At 36.6% G+C, this 16846-nt stretch overlaps 2 protein-coding genes across 2 annotated transcripts in view; one reads left to right on the plus strand and one right to left on the minus strand.

Annotated features, from left to right (window-relative positions):
- Positions 1 to 3850: 3850 nt before the first annotated feature.
- On the minus strand, positions 3851 to 13567 carry LOC107282337 (olfactory receptor 10A7-like). Its single transcript, XM_015810108.1, has 2 exons — positions 13262 to 13567; positions 3851 to 4810 (listed from the first exon to the last, which is right to left on the minus strand). Exons 1-2 carry the CDS (start codon positions 13565 to 13567, stop codon positions 3851 to 3853), a joined length of 1266 nt encoding a protein of 421 aa, XP_015665594.1.
- Positions 13568 to 15060: 1493 nt separating this feature from the next.
- The window catches only part of LOC107282338 (olfactory receptor 2AP1-like), a 4282-nt gene continuing 2496 nt past the window's right edge, over positions 15061 to 16846 (plus strand). Inside the window, exon 1 of the mRNA XM_015810109.1 lies at positions 15061 to 15117. Within this exon, the coding sequence (XP_015665595.1) occupies positions 15061 to 15117 (57 nt within the window). The remainder of the gene's footprint in view (positions 15118 to 16846) is intronic.

Here is a 16846-nt window from a genome sequence, read left to right on the forward strand (position 1 = left end):
AGCCGGGGCATAATACGGTAAATAAATACGAGCATGGGGATCCGCGTGTGAACGAAGCCCCACTCCCCCTCCCCTTTTGCTTTCGCTCTCGAGCCGGCGCTTTTTTTTTCTTGAAATTTCCCTCTTAAAATGAAGGTGCGTGTTATACGCCTGTGCGTGTTATACGCCGATAAATACGGTATGTGAACCTTCAAAAACCTATGCCAGAGTAAAGATGTCAATTCCCAGAAAAAAGTTTGTCTTATTTTCATATTTTCCATGTAGAGCTTGAGATAGTGCCTTCAGGTTCACAATTATTGCAATATAGAGACATGAGCTGAAAATCACAATTCAGCTAAATCTAGCACTAAATCCAACTCTAACACATTCTTGATTGTTGAACACTAAGAAAATTTTGGCAAAACTTTACAGAAGAAATCAAACTTTCTGAGACTTTTCATATAAGTGTTATTCTATATCCTTATTAAATTAAATATAAATGAGTAAGATGTATATCCAACCACCAATTAAATGCTCAATTTATTGGGGAAAAGTACATGATTTGGGCTGTGGTTTGTTCTCCAAGCTTGTTTCAATATAATTTCTGAACATTTTATTACCAAACTTTGTTAGTTTGGTAACAAAACTAACTTTGTTAGTTCAGTAACAAAACTGAAACAAATTGGGAGAACAAACCACAGTCAAAATCTAAAACCTGATCTACACATATTTTCTATTATTTCAAAAGTACATGATGTTAAACCATGCCAAAAAGTTTAGTACCTTCTACTTCTTGTGGCATTTCATAGCTATCTTTAACTTAATTGAATGTGAATCAATTATCAATTTTCCAAATTAAAAATGGAATAAGTAAAGGTACTGATATGGGCTCAGTCAGATTTGAACTAATTAATGTACTGCTTATAAGCATTCTGTGTCCAAAAAAATGACTGTTACATAGCAAAAATACCATGGTTTACACAGCAACATAATGAGAAAGAGGTAGAGTAGAGGTAGAGGTAGAGGTAGAGGTGGAGGTGGAGGTGGAGAAGGAGAGAGAGGGGGGAGATATGCAGGAATCTTCAAGTTTCCCACAAGCCCACAAAAGATTTGTTTATTGGGCATGAAATAGAAAAGATGAATTTGAGACCATTAAAAGAATTCTGGAGACTGAGATATGAGTAGCAAAAATACTTAAAATAACAAAAGATAAATGAACAAAGACCATAAGATAAGGAATATCTTAAATAAGAAAATAAGGAAAAGAAACTAAATTATCCCCCACTGGGACATCATTTTAGAGATATTTCATTATCTAAACAGAGAAGTGGTGGGCAAAAAACAGTGGGAGCAGGAGCATATTCCAATTTCCTGCCAGCTTCCATATTGAGGGAATTGGGCAGGGAGTACCAGAAATCCCCCTTCCTTCCTTCCCTTTCTGATTCCCCTTTCCCTTCTCCTTCCCCTTCTTGCAAGCAGATAAGTAGCTGTTGTAAGTAGGGCAGGGACTGAGGGATTGTGAGACTGACTGGGAAACTGTCACAAAACATTGAAAATGGAGATCATATGAGTGCAGCAGTCCAAAGTGCAGTAGCAACCAATAGTGCTGAAGCAGGTGCAACTTCCCCAAATTTCATTCTTTTGGGAATCATGGGTCCTAGAGTTTGAATACATTTAGTTAGCCAGCTTGAGATACTTTGTGTCATGTGTCTGACTAATGAAACACTTCAAAGAACTTTCAGGCATGGTTTAACCTAAAAAGCCTTTATTAGTGTAAAAGGAGTTTCAGCACGGCATGGAGAATGCCAAGATCTGACTTTCCCTTCCTTTGCACATAACATTCCAGGCATTTCCCCTCCCCTATTTTGGGGTCATGATTCACATCCTCCAATTAACCTGGAGGGCAAAGATTCACTTCCATTCCCTTCCACGTGCTTTTCTCTCCTCTCTCATTCTCATCTGAATTAACTCTAAAAGTACCAAACAGTTCTGCATATTTTGTCAAAGCAAGAATATTCAATATTAGCAGCGTTGACACTTTGGTTCAAAAATTGTTGCTCTATTTACATGCCAAGAGGTTTAGTAATATATAGATAATACACCTCTGAAAAAATGTATTTACAGAATAACAGAATTGAAATGGACCTTGGAGATCTTCTAATCCAACCCCCTGCTCAGGCATGAGACACTATAGCATTCTGGACAAATAGCTGTTCAATATCTTCTTTAAAATCTCCAGTGATGTGTATTTAAAGAGTAGCATTGCATTTCAAAGGATTCGCAATCATGAATAATCTGATATGCAAATAAGGAATATTGAATTTTATTAAACCTGAATCTGGAGGCTTTTGAAGAGCTAGTCCTAAGATACTTTCTCCAACTCGTGTGTTTGGATGTGCTGAACTATGACTTCCATAACTACCAACCAATGAACAGAGATATGAGGAGTAGTAGTAATACAAAATCATCTTGAAGACAGAAAGTTGTGAAAGTCCACTATATAAAATTTTATGTATGTGGATGTTGGGAAACACAGAGTAGATAAAATTCAGCAAAAAAAATAAAAAAGGAAATGCAGTGGGAGACTGAAGAGAAAAAGAGGAAGATATTGCTTTATTTTGTATCACACAGATGGATCCGTAGCTGGCTGACCGGCCGTACTCAGCGAGTGGTCCTCAATGGAACCACATCTACATGGAGGGAAGTGTGTAGTGGGGTGCCCCAAGGCTCTGTTCTGGGCCCAGTGCTCTTCAACATCTTTATCAATGATTTGGATGAGGGGATAGATGGGGAACTCATCAAATTTGGAGACGACACCAAGCTGGCAGGAATAGCAAACACTCCAGAAGACAGGCTTAAGATACAGAAGGATCTGGACAGACTTGAACACTGGGCACTATCTAACAAAATGAAATTCAATGGTGAAAAAAGCAAGGTTCTACATTTAGGCAAGAAAAATCAATTGCACAAGTACAGCATAGGTGGCACCTTGCTCAATAGTAGTAACTGTGAGAGGGACCTCGGAGTCCTAGTGGACAATCACCTAAATATGAGCCAGCAGTGTGCTGCAGCTGCCAATAAGGCCAACACATTGCTAGGCTGCATTAACAGAGGGATAGAATCAAGATCACGTGAAGTGTTAATACCACTTTACAATGCCTTGGTAAGGCCACACTTGGAATACTGCATCCAGTTTTGGTCACCGCGATGTAAAAAAGATGTTGAGACTTTAGAAAGAGTGCAGAGAAGAGCAACAAAGATGATTAGGGGACTGGAGGCTAAAACATATAANGACTGGACAGCCATTTGTCCGAAATGGTATAGGGTTTCCTGCCTGAGCAGGGGGTTGGACTAGATGACCTTCAAGGTCCCTTCCAACTTTATTATTATTATTATTATTATTATTATTATTATTATTATTATTATTATTATTATTATTATTATTATTATTATTATTATTATTATTATTATTATTATTATTATTATTATATACTTTGGCGACCACTCATTTAGGCTGTCCTTGAACTTCTGGACTCCATAAAAAAGAACACTAACATGTGAGTGTCTTTTGGAGGGTGGCAAACTGACCATTTCTTGCAGATAAAGAATGAAAAATTGATTTCTGGATCATACCACTTTGCAGACTTACATTGTTACATGTCTCCAACAAAATGAAAATTTAAAAGCAGTAAAAATACTTGAGCACTTCTTAATTCTTTCCCCATTATTTAAATATAAATTTGCACATACATACATATAAACATGCTAAGAAGTAATCTGCTCATCAGGTCATTTTATTTAGAAAGCAGGAAAAAAAATCATTTCTGGATATCCTGATCTAACCAAAACTTTTTTTTATAGCTCTATGAGATTATGAAATTTTGTTGCTATGTTTTCTAATTACTTTGAAGAGAGCTTCCTTCACCTCTCTGTTTCTTAAGCTGTAGATAAGAGGGTTGAGCATAGGAGTCAGGACAGTATAGAATATAGAAAAGATTTTGTGTAACTCTTTTAGTGTTTCAGTCTCTGGAACTATATAGACAAGGAATATTGACCCATAGAAAAGTGTCACTACAATCAGATGAGATGAACATGTGGAAAAGGCTTTCTGTTGGGCAGTTTTAGAATTAATTTGCAATACATTATGAAGAATACAGATATATGAGGCCACTGTTATGAGAAAGGGTGGCCCTGTTCCCATAATGCCTAAAATAAATGTAGCAAGCTTTACTAAGCGTGTATTGCTGCATGAAATGTTTGCTACTGGATATATATCGCAAAAGAAATGATCAACTTCATTGAGCCCACAGAAGGTAAGTTTCAGCAGAAAGTAGGTTATGATAGTGTTGGTCAAAAGGCCACTCATCCAAGATGTGAGGGCCAAATGGAGGCAGAGTCTACCATTCATGAGAATGTTGTAATGCAGTGGTTTGCATATTGCTAAATATCGATCATAAGACATCATTGCTAAAAGGTAGCATTCAGTGGCTGCAAAAAATCCAAAGAAATAGTATTGTATGATGCATCCATAGACAGAAATAGACTGATCTCCAGTTATAAAACTAGCTAGCATCCTGGGCAGAATGGTTGAAATGTAACATGTCTCCAAACAAGACAAATTAACAAGAAAGAAATACATAGGGGTATGAAGATGCTGATCAATCACAACCAGTGAAACAATTAGGAGATTTCCAGCAATGGACAAAGTATAAACCGGAAGAAATAATATGAAGAGGATTATTCGCAGTTCAAGGATATTGCCAAACCCCAGAAGGATAAATTCTGTAGTAATTGATTGATTTCCTCCTTTTTGGTGGAAAGTAGAGAAATTCTGAAATAAAAATGAAAAATGTTATTAATCTTGCTGGCCAAAGTTCTGTCTTTCCTTTTCTTTTCTTAAGATCAGAGTCTAACATTTTCTTTGTAATTATTTTGGATATTTAGTTTATTATTATCAAATGTTTCCATTAAATAATGCAGAGTTACATATCTGAACAGCCTACAAGGTTTTATATTTTTTTAATAGATACTCTTCTTACAAAGAAATATTGGGAACTTTTTTTAGAACTCTGACAACCAGAATGAGACAAATAATTTAAGCAGCAATTTGGCAAGTCAGGAAGATAGGTATTGAGGGTGAAGTTTCGTTCTCCAAGCTTGTGAGTTGGCTAGATCATGTATTCATCCTAAGTCACATCATTTGGATTTTTTCACCATGAGTTCTGCAAATACATTTTTTTTTGTTTTGCAGGAAACTTTTGTTCAGTCATTGAGAGCATTTGTTTCTGAAAAAAAAAATCAGCAGAATTTCTCATCTGTTTTCTTGAAAATTTTGAATTTGAGGACGGCAACCTGGCTCAGAGTTAGATCTTAATAGAAAAGACAGTCATGAGATTACTATGCCTCCCTTCTTTGCCAAAGACTAGAACTACTCTTTGAAGACTAAGTTACCTTTAAAAGTAAACTGTAAATTCAGCTTCAAACTAGGAAAGTTCAATTCCTTTGTCACAATCAGCTTTATACTAAATGGAAAGGGCAGTTCTAAAGAAATTGGGCAGGATGAAAAGGAGAACCTAAGTGGGACAGAGGAGGAAAAAGCTGGGATAAGTAATAGATAAATTTAAAAAATACACAAATAAATCAAATAATTAAAGGAAGCCAAACTAAAATAATGCTCTAAAGGAGAGCAAGAACTAAAAGAGAGAGTTTTTCCTAGTGGATGCACTATGCATATGTCTATATCATAAATTTTGTTGTCTTTGACTTACAACAATTTGTTTAGTGACCATTCAAAGTTGTGATAGCACTGAAAAAGTGACTTGCGACTCTTTTTCACATGATCGTTGCAGCATCCCCATAGTCGTATTATCAAAATTTCAGCACTTCACAAATGGCATATATTTATGGCAGTTGCACTGTGCTGGGTTCATATGATCACCATATGTAACCTTCCCAGCTGGCTTCCAACAAGCAAAGTCAATGGAGGAAACCAGCTTCACTTAACAGGATTCACTTAACAACTGATTTGTTTTAACAACTGTAGAAAAAAGGTCATGAAATGGAGCAAAATTCACCTTATCTTGCTTAGCAATGGAAATTTGGGGCTCCATTGTGGTCATAAGTGGAGGACTTCCTATTCAAAGTTCTCATATCAAATAAATTAAAATTTATTTCACTTAATTTGTGTCTATAAGAAAACTCCAGCTGTTAACTTCTAATGAATTTGTTCAGGTCACAACTTAATTACAGTCCCTTTTACAACTTTTGTTTAATTCTTAGCTATTGGTTTTGTCTGGAAAAGGAAATTGGGAAAGGACAATTTTTTTTTCATTAGATAAGTTTTTTAGTAAAGAAGGATCAGTGTAGTTCTAGACCAGACATGTCAAACTCACGACATCACGTGACATTGCGCAACGTATCGGAGCTTTTTCACCATTGCCAGCAATGGGGTGGGTGCGGTTTCCCGGTGATGCGTCTGGCACACTGGCCGGCAGTTTGACACCTCTGTTCTAGACATTAGATTGCTGTTCTCAGAGGAAAAACACAAGAATCACCTGAAGCATTATTGCACAAGGTTTTTTCATAGGTTAAATATTTGTAGAGTCAGATATTTATGTGGCTGTTATTTAATGTGTCACAAAACTAGATAGCTAAAACTTGTTCATTCCTCTTATTTTAAAACATTAACTTATATAATCAATAGTTTCAAAAATTGTAAAAAAATGAACTTGCTGTTTCTTTATTCTGCCTCTTTTTATCAACTGCATAATCTATGAAAGCAAACGCCTTCCTTTTCTACTTCTATCCTCTAGCACACAAATACAAATTTCAAAAGAGACAATCCTTTGTACAAATTTGACACTGTATCATCACAATTGCATATTTGAAATTGTTGATATAGATCTAATTTTTAGAATCTTAGAGGGTGAAAATAAGAGTTATATAGGGAGAGAAAGAGATAGCCAAAACATAGTTAGGTATCCTTTCATTATTGATCTTCACTGAAAAACACCTTTTCCTATTCCTTTCTTTAAAAAAAAAAAAAAAGCCTATATTGACATTTTAAATCTTGCTTGTTCTGTGTTTTATTTCCTAGGTTCCATAAATCCTGAAAATAATCCCAGTCTATCTAATATCATTGTCTTCACAGCTATTCACAAGTCCTAAATAAATCAAACAAAAAATCCAAATCTATCTATTTGCGTTTATAAACTAGTGAAGTTTATTATGACAGATATCCTTTGGATTTTCAGGAAATTGATGTGTCTGATCTTCTTTCAAAACCTTCTTCCTAATGGCTATTATTATGCATCAGTCAATTCTATAAATTAAATTTGCTTCATTTAAGAACATGTTTTCTTTTGCCCTGAATATTTTAAGATAAGGAGCAGACGCATATATGAATTTTACCTATAGAATTTGAAATGCATATCCTTCTGTCATGGTTTCTCCTTCTCAACAAAAACAAATATATTTTGCAACAACAGAGTATTTCACTGTATAAAATATATTTTATCCTCAGATTCTGATCCTATATCAGGCTCTACATTTTTCACTTGAAGGCAAAGCTGGAAGAAGCATTGTCCACAAGATGTCTAGGTATGCAATTTTTATTTTAAACAGAAAGGAAAGGATTCTCATCAAAACTGGGATCTAGAGGGAAAGTATCTTCTCTTTTTGATGTTCCTCTAGCCTAGAATAGTAGCTCTGCTTCTGACAGTTTCATATGATACATAGAAGGGTACTGCATTATTCACTCATCTCACCAGCTCTCTAACTTTTTGCACCTGAATAACAGTAATGCAATTTCCTTTATATAGGTGCCAAATACTAAGTAATAAAGGCATGTTAATTTGTGATTAGTACACAAAATGCTATTTTAACCATTCCAAGTCCTCCAAAATTTGGAGGAGGAGAGATTTATTCTTTCTATTTTTTTTCTTAAAAGAGAAATGAATGAACTTATTTATTTAGATTAGCTCTTCACTTACAAAGAAATATCAAAATTTGACTTACAGATTTAGAATTTGAGAAGTCTCCTTGAAATCCTTTACAGATTTCAAAAATGCTATAAGCTATCTTTAATATAGTAGTATCATTAAAAAAACAAACCAATGCAAAACAAACATCCCCACCTTTGTAATTTCAAGAGCTTCCAAAAGAGATGGACTTGAGAAAAATTCATACAAAGATTAAATATTTCTCACTGGCATAATTTAGAATTCTCAAAAATAGTCTGGGAGCAACATTTGGAATTCATGAAATATCTTCTCAGAATTCACATGCAAATTAAGAATAAATCTTTTAATGCATTGGTTTGTTTGCCTGCAGAAGGAAAAATAAATATTCTATTAACTTGTACTGTGTGATAGTTGATTTTGCTTCTCTGCTGTTAGCACACTGATGTTAATGTTGTGTTCTAATTTTCATTTTGCGTGTTTTTACTTTATCTCTACAATACCTAGAAAATCTATTTTTATAAAAGTTCATTAAAGTAAGTGATAAATTTATTGAATTAAGTAAAACTGTTCAGAGTACTCAGATTTACAAAGAATATGCTATTCAGTTATTAGAAAAATAATAGCAATATTTTATCCAACTATCATATATCTGGCTACCACCTATCAATTTAACATTTATCTCCTCATAAAACTCAAATTATATAAATAAAATATATTCTACTGCAAATACATCATACAGAGCATGACAAATATGTAAAGATTTACCTCTGAATTGCTTAGATTGTTAGGTTGGATCTCGGTGGTGTTCCATTCATGTTCCATCCCAAAGATGTATGTTTTGTATCTTCTAAGTCCAAATGTCTCTTTTAAATGGTCCTAAAATCTTTCTTAGTTTTCCTTTCATGCAGTATATGAGCATACTTAAACATTCAATGATTATGCATACGTTTGAAATTGCTTCAAAATAAAAGTCTATAATTTACTTTCTGCGTTAATCACAAAAAGCATAGCAAAATTTGGTTATCTTTGACATCCAGATAGAGAGAGGAAAAAAAATCTGGGACCTGATATCTCATTCTCAACTGATAATTGTTGAATAAAGATACTGATAACAATAACTTCAACTATTATACATCTGTGGCAATAATAAAATAATCTTTGCTCAAAATAGGTCCATGCTTATTTTCAACCATTTGTAGTTAATTCAGTGTTAATTGTTTCAACATTGAAGTAACCCAGTAACAAACTATCTCTAAATGTTTTAAATGTTTGATGTTGAAAAATCCTTCACCTTCTAATAACTTAAAGCATATAAAATCACTTCCTCTATATGAGTTAAAGGAAAATTTCTTTCATTAAATTAATTGGGTACTAAAGTGTCAGTTTGTAAGAAATTCTGGGAGTTATGCCAAGCATCTCAAACTATTTTTAATCTACTGAAATTCTTGCAATGGGAGATATTAAAAATCAAACAAAAGAAACAAAGCAATGTTCAAACAAGAAAAGTTGTATGTCTACTACTTATTATTATGAGATTTATTTGCCACACATCTTGTAGGTCAAAGCAATTATGAGCTTATGTTAGGATACTTTTAATTGTCTTTCCACAATGATCACCACTATGTCCTTAAGGTATAAATTCAAATTCTCCTCCAAGTGAACTTGACTGTGGGTGACTTTAAGTTAAATTTGACTGCCGGTGGCTTTATTTATTTATTTATTTATTTATTTATTTATTTATTTATTTATTTATTTATTTATTTATTTATTGCCACCTATTTGCACATGGCAACTCAAGGCGGCTTACATGGATATAAAAATAAAATATATAAAATATAAAAACTTTCTGAGCTCAGATGGTTCATTTGTCATTTAAAAATCATGATGCCTGATCTTGAAATATCAAATGAGAATTCTACCTTACTTCTGAAATAATTTTTATTCTTAAACAGGGAATAAAAACCAAACAAAACAGAATCTGAAACAATCTGAAAACTATGAAATATTTCACCTAAATCAATATGAAGAATTAAACTCTACAGAAGTTCTTGGTCCAACATTCATTAATTTAAACTAATCTTGCTAATGGTCAAGAATAAAAGAGTTTCAACCCAACTTCAAAAGATGTTACAGAGATTTACAAATTTCTGAGACACCAAATGATTATATGGTTCTTTTCTACTGTCGGCCTTTCTTATCACTATAGTTACTTTCCAAAACCAATTAGTAAGGACAGCAGTCTTATTAATAATGGGAATAAAGTCATAATAGGGAGATAAGATAATAAATGGCACTCAGCTCCTTACCTAAAAATAATTTTGTATAGCTTCATACCACAGCTGACATAATTTGCACAACCATAATATTGGCTACATATAATTGATCCGCAGACTAAATAGGTCTGACTTGAGAGAAGCTCCTCTAAATGAATAGCTGTGGTTCAAAGTTGATATAAGATAGCTAATAACAACTCATGGTTTGCATTATCCATAGATACTAGAAGCTCTTTTTTCCAGTCTTTAGAATTTTCAAAATTTTTCACCATCTAATTTTGAATGCCTACGTTTCATTAATTTTTAAGAGAAAAATATAAAAAAGCTCAGATTGGCTTATCATGTTTTTTTAAAAATGAAAAGAAATAAATATTTACTGTATATCCATGATCATATCCCATATAATAATGTTTTAAGCTATCATTGGAACTTTAAAACAGAATTCAGAAAAATCAATATACAACAAGAAATTTAAAGAAAAATAGTAATAGCTAACAATAATATATGAAATTTTAAAACAAAAAAAAATAAAATTCAGAAAAAAGTCCTAAAAATCAGTGTAGTAGTTTAATATAAATCACCTAAATATATTGCATATTCATTTGATCATATCAATCAATCAATTTATTACAGCCAAAGGCCATACATAAATCAAACATTCAAATAAAACAAAACTAAACAGAACCATCACAAGTGGACATAGCAGTACATCACAATCAATGATGCAATCAATCATATAATAACAATATATTGAATTGTGCATTAAAATCTTTTGTTGTAAAATCTTTTGAAAACTATATATTTTTATAATGTAAGTGAAATATTTAAAAATAAATTTGATACCTTTAATTTGAAAACTTTTACTCACACATCTGCATATTTATTTGCAATATGCTTCCAAAAATAAACCACAACCAGTCATAATAAAATGATATGAATTTCTCATCACTGATGAGAAAGTTCATACTTCATCCTTTATGTCTTTCAGGAGTCCAATAAAATAAATAAATAAAATTGTTTGATGGACTGATCATTATGAAAGAAACAACATTTTTTTTTAAAAAAAACTTTTGCTCTATTGATGTTTATGTGATATTCCAAATCTTTATTCCATAAATCCATGATGCCCAAACTATGTATTGTGTTGCCTCAAAATAATGAATGCCATGCGATATGTTGTATTCCTTCATATTTTCTAATCCATGTGCAGGTCTTTCTATCTTGTCTTGTAATGCCAAGCATGTATCTTTCTATGACTGTTTTTGCCACTCATAGCTTTTGTATTAATTGTGAGGCTAGTGGCCATGTTTTACCAGCATATGTTAGAGCAGTAGCACATAATACTTGAAAACTTTCCTTTTCAGGCATAGGGGGAGATTGTTTTTGAAAATTATGCTTAGCTTGCTGAATGCCAGCTAACTACATTTAATACACCATTCAATTTCCAGATAATGTACTGTGTTTCCCCCAAAATAAGACCCGGCCTTATTTGGGGGGGGGGCTATGAATTAAGCATTAGGACTTATTTTTTGGTAGGTCTTACATTACCAGCAGATGGCAAGCGCGTGGGGGCAGGGTGTGGCATGGCCTGCACATTGAGTGGATATGCAGCGTGGTAGCAATGGGCCAACTTCAGAGCATGTTGGTAGACCAACTACCATAAAAGTATAGAGTTCAGACGGGCAGGGATGCTGTGCCCTTCCCATGCCAGCTCAGTCCCTGCAGCTCTGGGGCAGCCATGCTGCACAGCAGCAGAAAGGACACCGAGGTAGGGTGGCCAGGGTGATGTTTCTCTGGGTGGAGCAGGGGGGTCTTTGCCCTGGTAATGCTGGAGGGCCACCTTTCTGGCCTGGCCTGGCCTGGCCCACCTAAGAAGTGAGTGGGAAGGCAGCAACCCAGGGCCAAAGTGGCAGGTGGAGCACCAGAGGGTAAGGGAGGAAGGATGCTGACGTGAGCAGGCATCCTGCCATCAATGCCCATGCTGGTGCCCCTTTCCCACCATAGCCAGAATGCTGCCACATATTGTAAGTGCCAGTAGATGCCAGCCTTCCCTACAGTGGGCCTGGGCAGCTGCTGGACAGGAAGAGCCAATCTCAGTGCCTAGCACCCTTAAGGGGTTTGTCTTGGCACCTTCTTTCCAGCTCCATTGCATTTGTCTGTGGCCGCAGAGCTGGAGAGCTTGTCCCACCACCACACAGATGCCCTTGCTTCCCCCAAGCATTTCTTTGCTTATCTGATTTCCAGATCCGTCGCATTCCTCCATCATGTTCCTCTGCTGCTGCATGTAAGAAAACAAAGGAAGTTTGTGGGACTAAAAAAAAAAGTCAATCAAACAATTTCAACTTCTGATGAAAAAAAAAAAAAGATCTTGCAAAGTTGGAAATTATTGAACTTTTTTTTTTTAGTCCCACAAACTTTTTTGTTTGTTTGTGGAACTGCAAATGGCAACAGAGGAACGTGATGGAGGAATGTGATGGAGCTGGAAATCTGGTAAGCAAAGAAATGCTTGGGGGAAGCAAGGGCATTTGAGTGATGATGGGGCAAGCTTTCCACTCTGCAGTCACAGAGAAATGCGATGGAGCTGGAAAGCAGCTCTGGTGTTCCACCTGCCGCTTTGGTGGCTGTGTGGGCAAAACTATGAAGAGGGCCAGGTCTGGCTCGGGAGGGGAGTGAAAGGGAAGACGGTGGGCAGGTGAGGGGGGAATCTGCCTCACTCTGCTCTGCTTGTTCTGTGGCCAGCTGCTTTTGGCCAAGCCATGTTGCCCTCACCAATGCCGCTGCCAAGATGTTTGGCAGATCTCCCCAATTTGACCCACGTGGCACCTGCTTTCCAGCTTCAACACAACCCTAACCCCCACTCCCCCACAGCCCTACCCACAATGCCTAAACCCAACCCTAACCCGCACCCTAACCCCCATCCCCCCCCAGGGCAACCACAACCATAATGGTGATGTACAACAATCAACATTTATTCAAAAACAGCCATGTCATCTTCTTCTGTAACATCTTCATACGGTAACTCTCCCAAACTCAAATTCTGGCCCATACTTCTTGTGATTCCAGTTCCTGTAGAACCATTGGCCCCAATCTCTCATGTCCAACAATAGCGGTCTCCTTAGATGAGCACTTCTTGTCCATGTATCTTGCTTGTAGTGCATTGGCAACACAACTGTCAGTGATTTTATCCCATGAATTCTTCACCCAAGTCATGATCTCTGGAAGGCTAGGCTTCACAAAGTTTCCATGCTGATTTCTCTCCATTCTGTGTTCAATGTAGTCATTGATTTCCCCATGCAAATGGTCCTTGAATGGCCTGTTTATTGCAATATCCAGAGTATGGAAATAGACAGTCATTCCTGCAGGAATCATTATTTGATCTATTCCTCTCTCTCCAAGGAACTTCTTCATGTCATTTGCATGGTGAGTGCTGCCTGAATCCCAGACTAGCAGACCTCTCTGGCCATCTCTCAAAACAAGTTACAGCATTTAATCAATCCACTTCCTTATAACAGCTTGGGTGCACCAGGCTGTTCGGTTTCAAGAAAATAAATGCCAGAAACATGTTCAATTTTATCTTTCTTGCCCTTAGTGATGATTAGAGGTGGGACTTTCATTCCATCCAGACAAATTGCCAAAATACAGGTAACATGTGCACTTTTGTAACCAGTGGAGGGAATGTAGATTTACGAGGCACCCCTCAATTCTTGTTTGAGATGCTTGGCCCATAAACACTGCAGTTTCATCCATGGCAATCATGTTGGAGAGTTGGTATTTTGAAAAGTCTATGCCATCAACAAAGGACTTGAATACAAGTGCATGTTTAATAAGTTCAGCATCCTGCAACTTGAACAGTGTTGTCGATCTTCTTAGAGACAGTTCATATCACTGGAGGAAGCCATCCAGCCAGTGTTGTGATGCTTTAAATTCTTCTGGGGATATTTTTAACTGTGGTGCCAGTACAATGGCAAATGTTTGAATATCAGCCTGTACACAACCAAAGCCCTTGCTCTCCTGTCAGCAATCCAGTCACAGATGTTGTGTTCAACTTCAGGAAATAATGGCTGCCTACCTGATCCACACTTTTGCTTCTTGGCATTTTCCTCATCTATCTATTGTACTCTACTTATCATTTTTGGACCAATTTGTTCTCTTTGCAGAAAGCTGTAAGATTCGTGCCCAGAGAGTCCTCCAAGGTTACTTCCTTGAACTCGACAGAATAGCTCTTTCTTTTTGAACTCATCTTATTGGGGGTCAAAATATTCCCTTTGAATCTTCCATTAAATCACCATTAAACCAGGGGTGTCAAACTTGATTTCAAACTTGAAGGTTAGGGTTGGGGTTAGATGGGGGAGAATCTGCCAAGCCTCATGGTAGAGGCATTGGCGGGCGCATCATGCCGTGAGTGGCCGGAACCGGCCACAGAATCCACGGAAAAACGTGAGAGGCTGTGGCAAGGTACCGGTAAGCAGGGTGCATTGGTGAGATCGGTGGGAGATCTGCCAAACCTCATGGCAGCAGCATTGGTGGCACAACGCACAATGCAGCATCGTGCTGCGAGCAGCTGAAAACAGCTGCAGAACCAGTTGGGCAGCGTGAGAGGCTGAGGCAGGGTACTGGTAAGCGGGATGCTTGGGTCATATCTCCCTTCCCCCACCAGCTTCGCCTCTTGGCAGCTGCACTGGCAGCTCCCCCCTCCTCATCTTGTGTTTATGGTACAGTAGCAACCAGACAGAATCGATGTGCAAGCTCTTAAGTAGGGCTTACTTTTGGGGTAGGACTTATATTAGGCTCACCCCAACACTCAAGCTAGGGCTTACTTTTGGGGTAGGTTTTATTTTCAGGGAAACATGGTAGGAGCAGAATTAATTTGGAAGAGCATTTTTAAAGAAGTGAATCAAGAACAAGTATGTATTTTAGTATAATTGCTAGAAGGCACTATAGTATAGTCATAGGGACTGATAACTTAAAGTAATTATCACTGTACAAATAAAAGTAGAATCATTGAATCATGGAGTTGGAAAAGATCTTGGATGTCTTTTCATTTATTTATTTATTTTATTTTTTATTTATTTTTAGGATTTATATGCCGCCCTTCTCCCCATGGGACTCAGGGCGGCTCACAGCATATTAAAACATCATACAAAAAATTTCCCCTACTAAAAACCAATTAAAACCCAAATATTGGTAGCTGTGGCTCTTTAAAATCGTTAAAAATTGTCCCTATTTAAAACTCACCCTAGGTCAGGCCCGCTTGTTGAAAAAGCCATGTCTTGAGGGCGCGGCGGAAGGTTAAGAGATCCGGAATCGTCCGGATCTCGGGGGGTAGTTCGTTCCAGAGGGTGGGGGCACCCACAGAGAAGGCCCTCCCCCTGGGGGTCGCCTTCTCTGTGGGTGCCCCCATATCATTCAAACAAATGTTTATTTGCCATCTTTAAAGTAATCATGAAGAAAGAAAGAATATTAACATCTCTGGGGACTTGGGAATTTGATTGCATCATAAATGTTTTTCAGGAAGTTAAAGAGGTAAAAACTCCCTAAGCTCATTTCTTTATTTTGTTAAGCAGTTTAATTTCACAAAGAGACAGTGTTTATTTGTTCAGAATCTCTTTATTTCTCCTTCACAAACGAAGAGAAGCCTTCTGCTGGTGACTTCTGGATCAATAATTGACATAGCAGTTAATAGCTGTAAGTAATTGCTCATTGCATAAAAGAATATTCTGTTTTCTCAAATCATCCTATTTCAAAGCTTCTCTAAATGAAATAATACCTAGTGATTTTCCTAATTCTGTAGCCAGTTTGGTAAGAGCAAAAGGACAGTGGATAGAATATATCTCTTCCTTGATTATTATTATTATTATTATTATTATTATTATTATTATTATTATTATTATTCAGTTCATCATTGGGCTTCTACCTCAACATCTGTTTTTCACATGCATAATAAAAAAATGACCTGATCTGTGAAAAAAAATGCAAATTTCATGTGTTTAACAACATAATTCATTTTATGAAACCTTCCACAATTTAACATCTTTCAAATGTATTGGACTGACCCTCATTATCCCAAACCAAAAGTATGCTAAATGGGAATTCCCAAAAAATGTAGTCTAATACATCCAAAGATTGTTGAGTAGAGATGATTATCATCATCATCATCATCATCATCATCATCATCATCATCATCATCATCATCATCATAATGATAAAGTTGGAAGGGACCTTGGAGGTCATCTAGTCCAACCCCCTGCTCAGGCAGGAAACCCTATACCATTTCGGACAAATGGCTGTCCAGTTTCTTCTTAAAAACTTCCAGTGTTGGAGCATTCACCACTTCTGGAGGCAGGTTGTTCCACTGGTTAATTGTTCTAACTGTCAGAAAGTTTCTCCTTAGTTCTAGGTTGCTTCTCTCTTTGGTTAGCTTCCACCCGTTGCTCCTTGTCCTGCCTTCAGGCGCTTTGGAGAATAGCCTGACTCCCTCTTCTTTGTGGCAGCCCCTGAGATATTGGAACACTGCTATCATGTCCCCCCTCGTCCTTCTCTTTGTTAAACTAGACATACCCAATTCCAGCAACCGTTCCTTATATGTTTTAGCCTCCAGTCCCCTAATCATCTTTGTTGCTCTTCTCTGTACTC

Source organism: Protobothrops mucrosquamatus, unplaced genomic scaffold, assembly GCF_001527695.2.
Source record: "Protobothrops mucrosquamatus isolate PMUCROS unplaced genomic scaffold, P.Mucros_1.0 scaffold7, whole genome shotgun sequence".
Classification (NCBI taxonomy): Eukaryota; Metazoa; Chordata; class Lepidosauria; order Squamata; family Viperidae; genus Protobothrops; species Protobothrops mucrosquamatus.

Bases quoted from the DNA above. Each gene is read 5' to 3' on its own strand.
- LOC107282337 (XM_015810108.1), bottom strand. From the start codon at position 13,567: ATGACTGTCTATTTCCATACTCTGGATATTGCAATAAACAGGCCATTC. The intron at 4,811-13,261 runs GTATGGGCCAGA...TTTTTATTTCAG, and splicing joins AGGAACTGGAATCACAAGAA to AATTTCTCTACTTTCCACCA.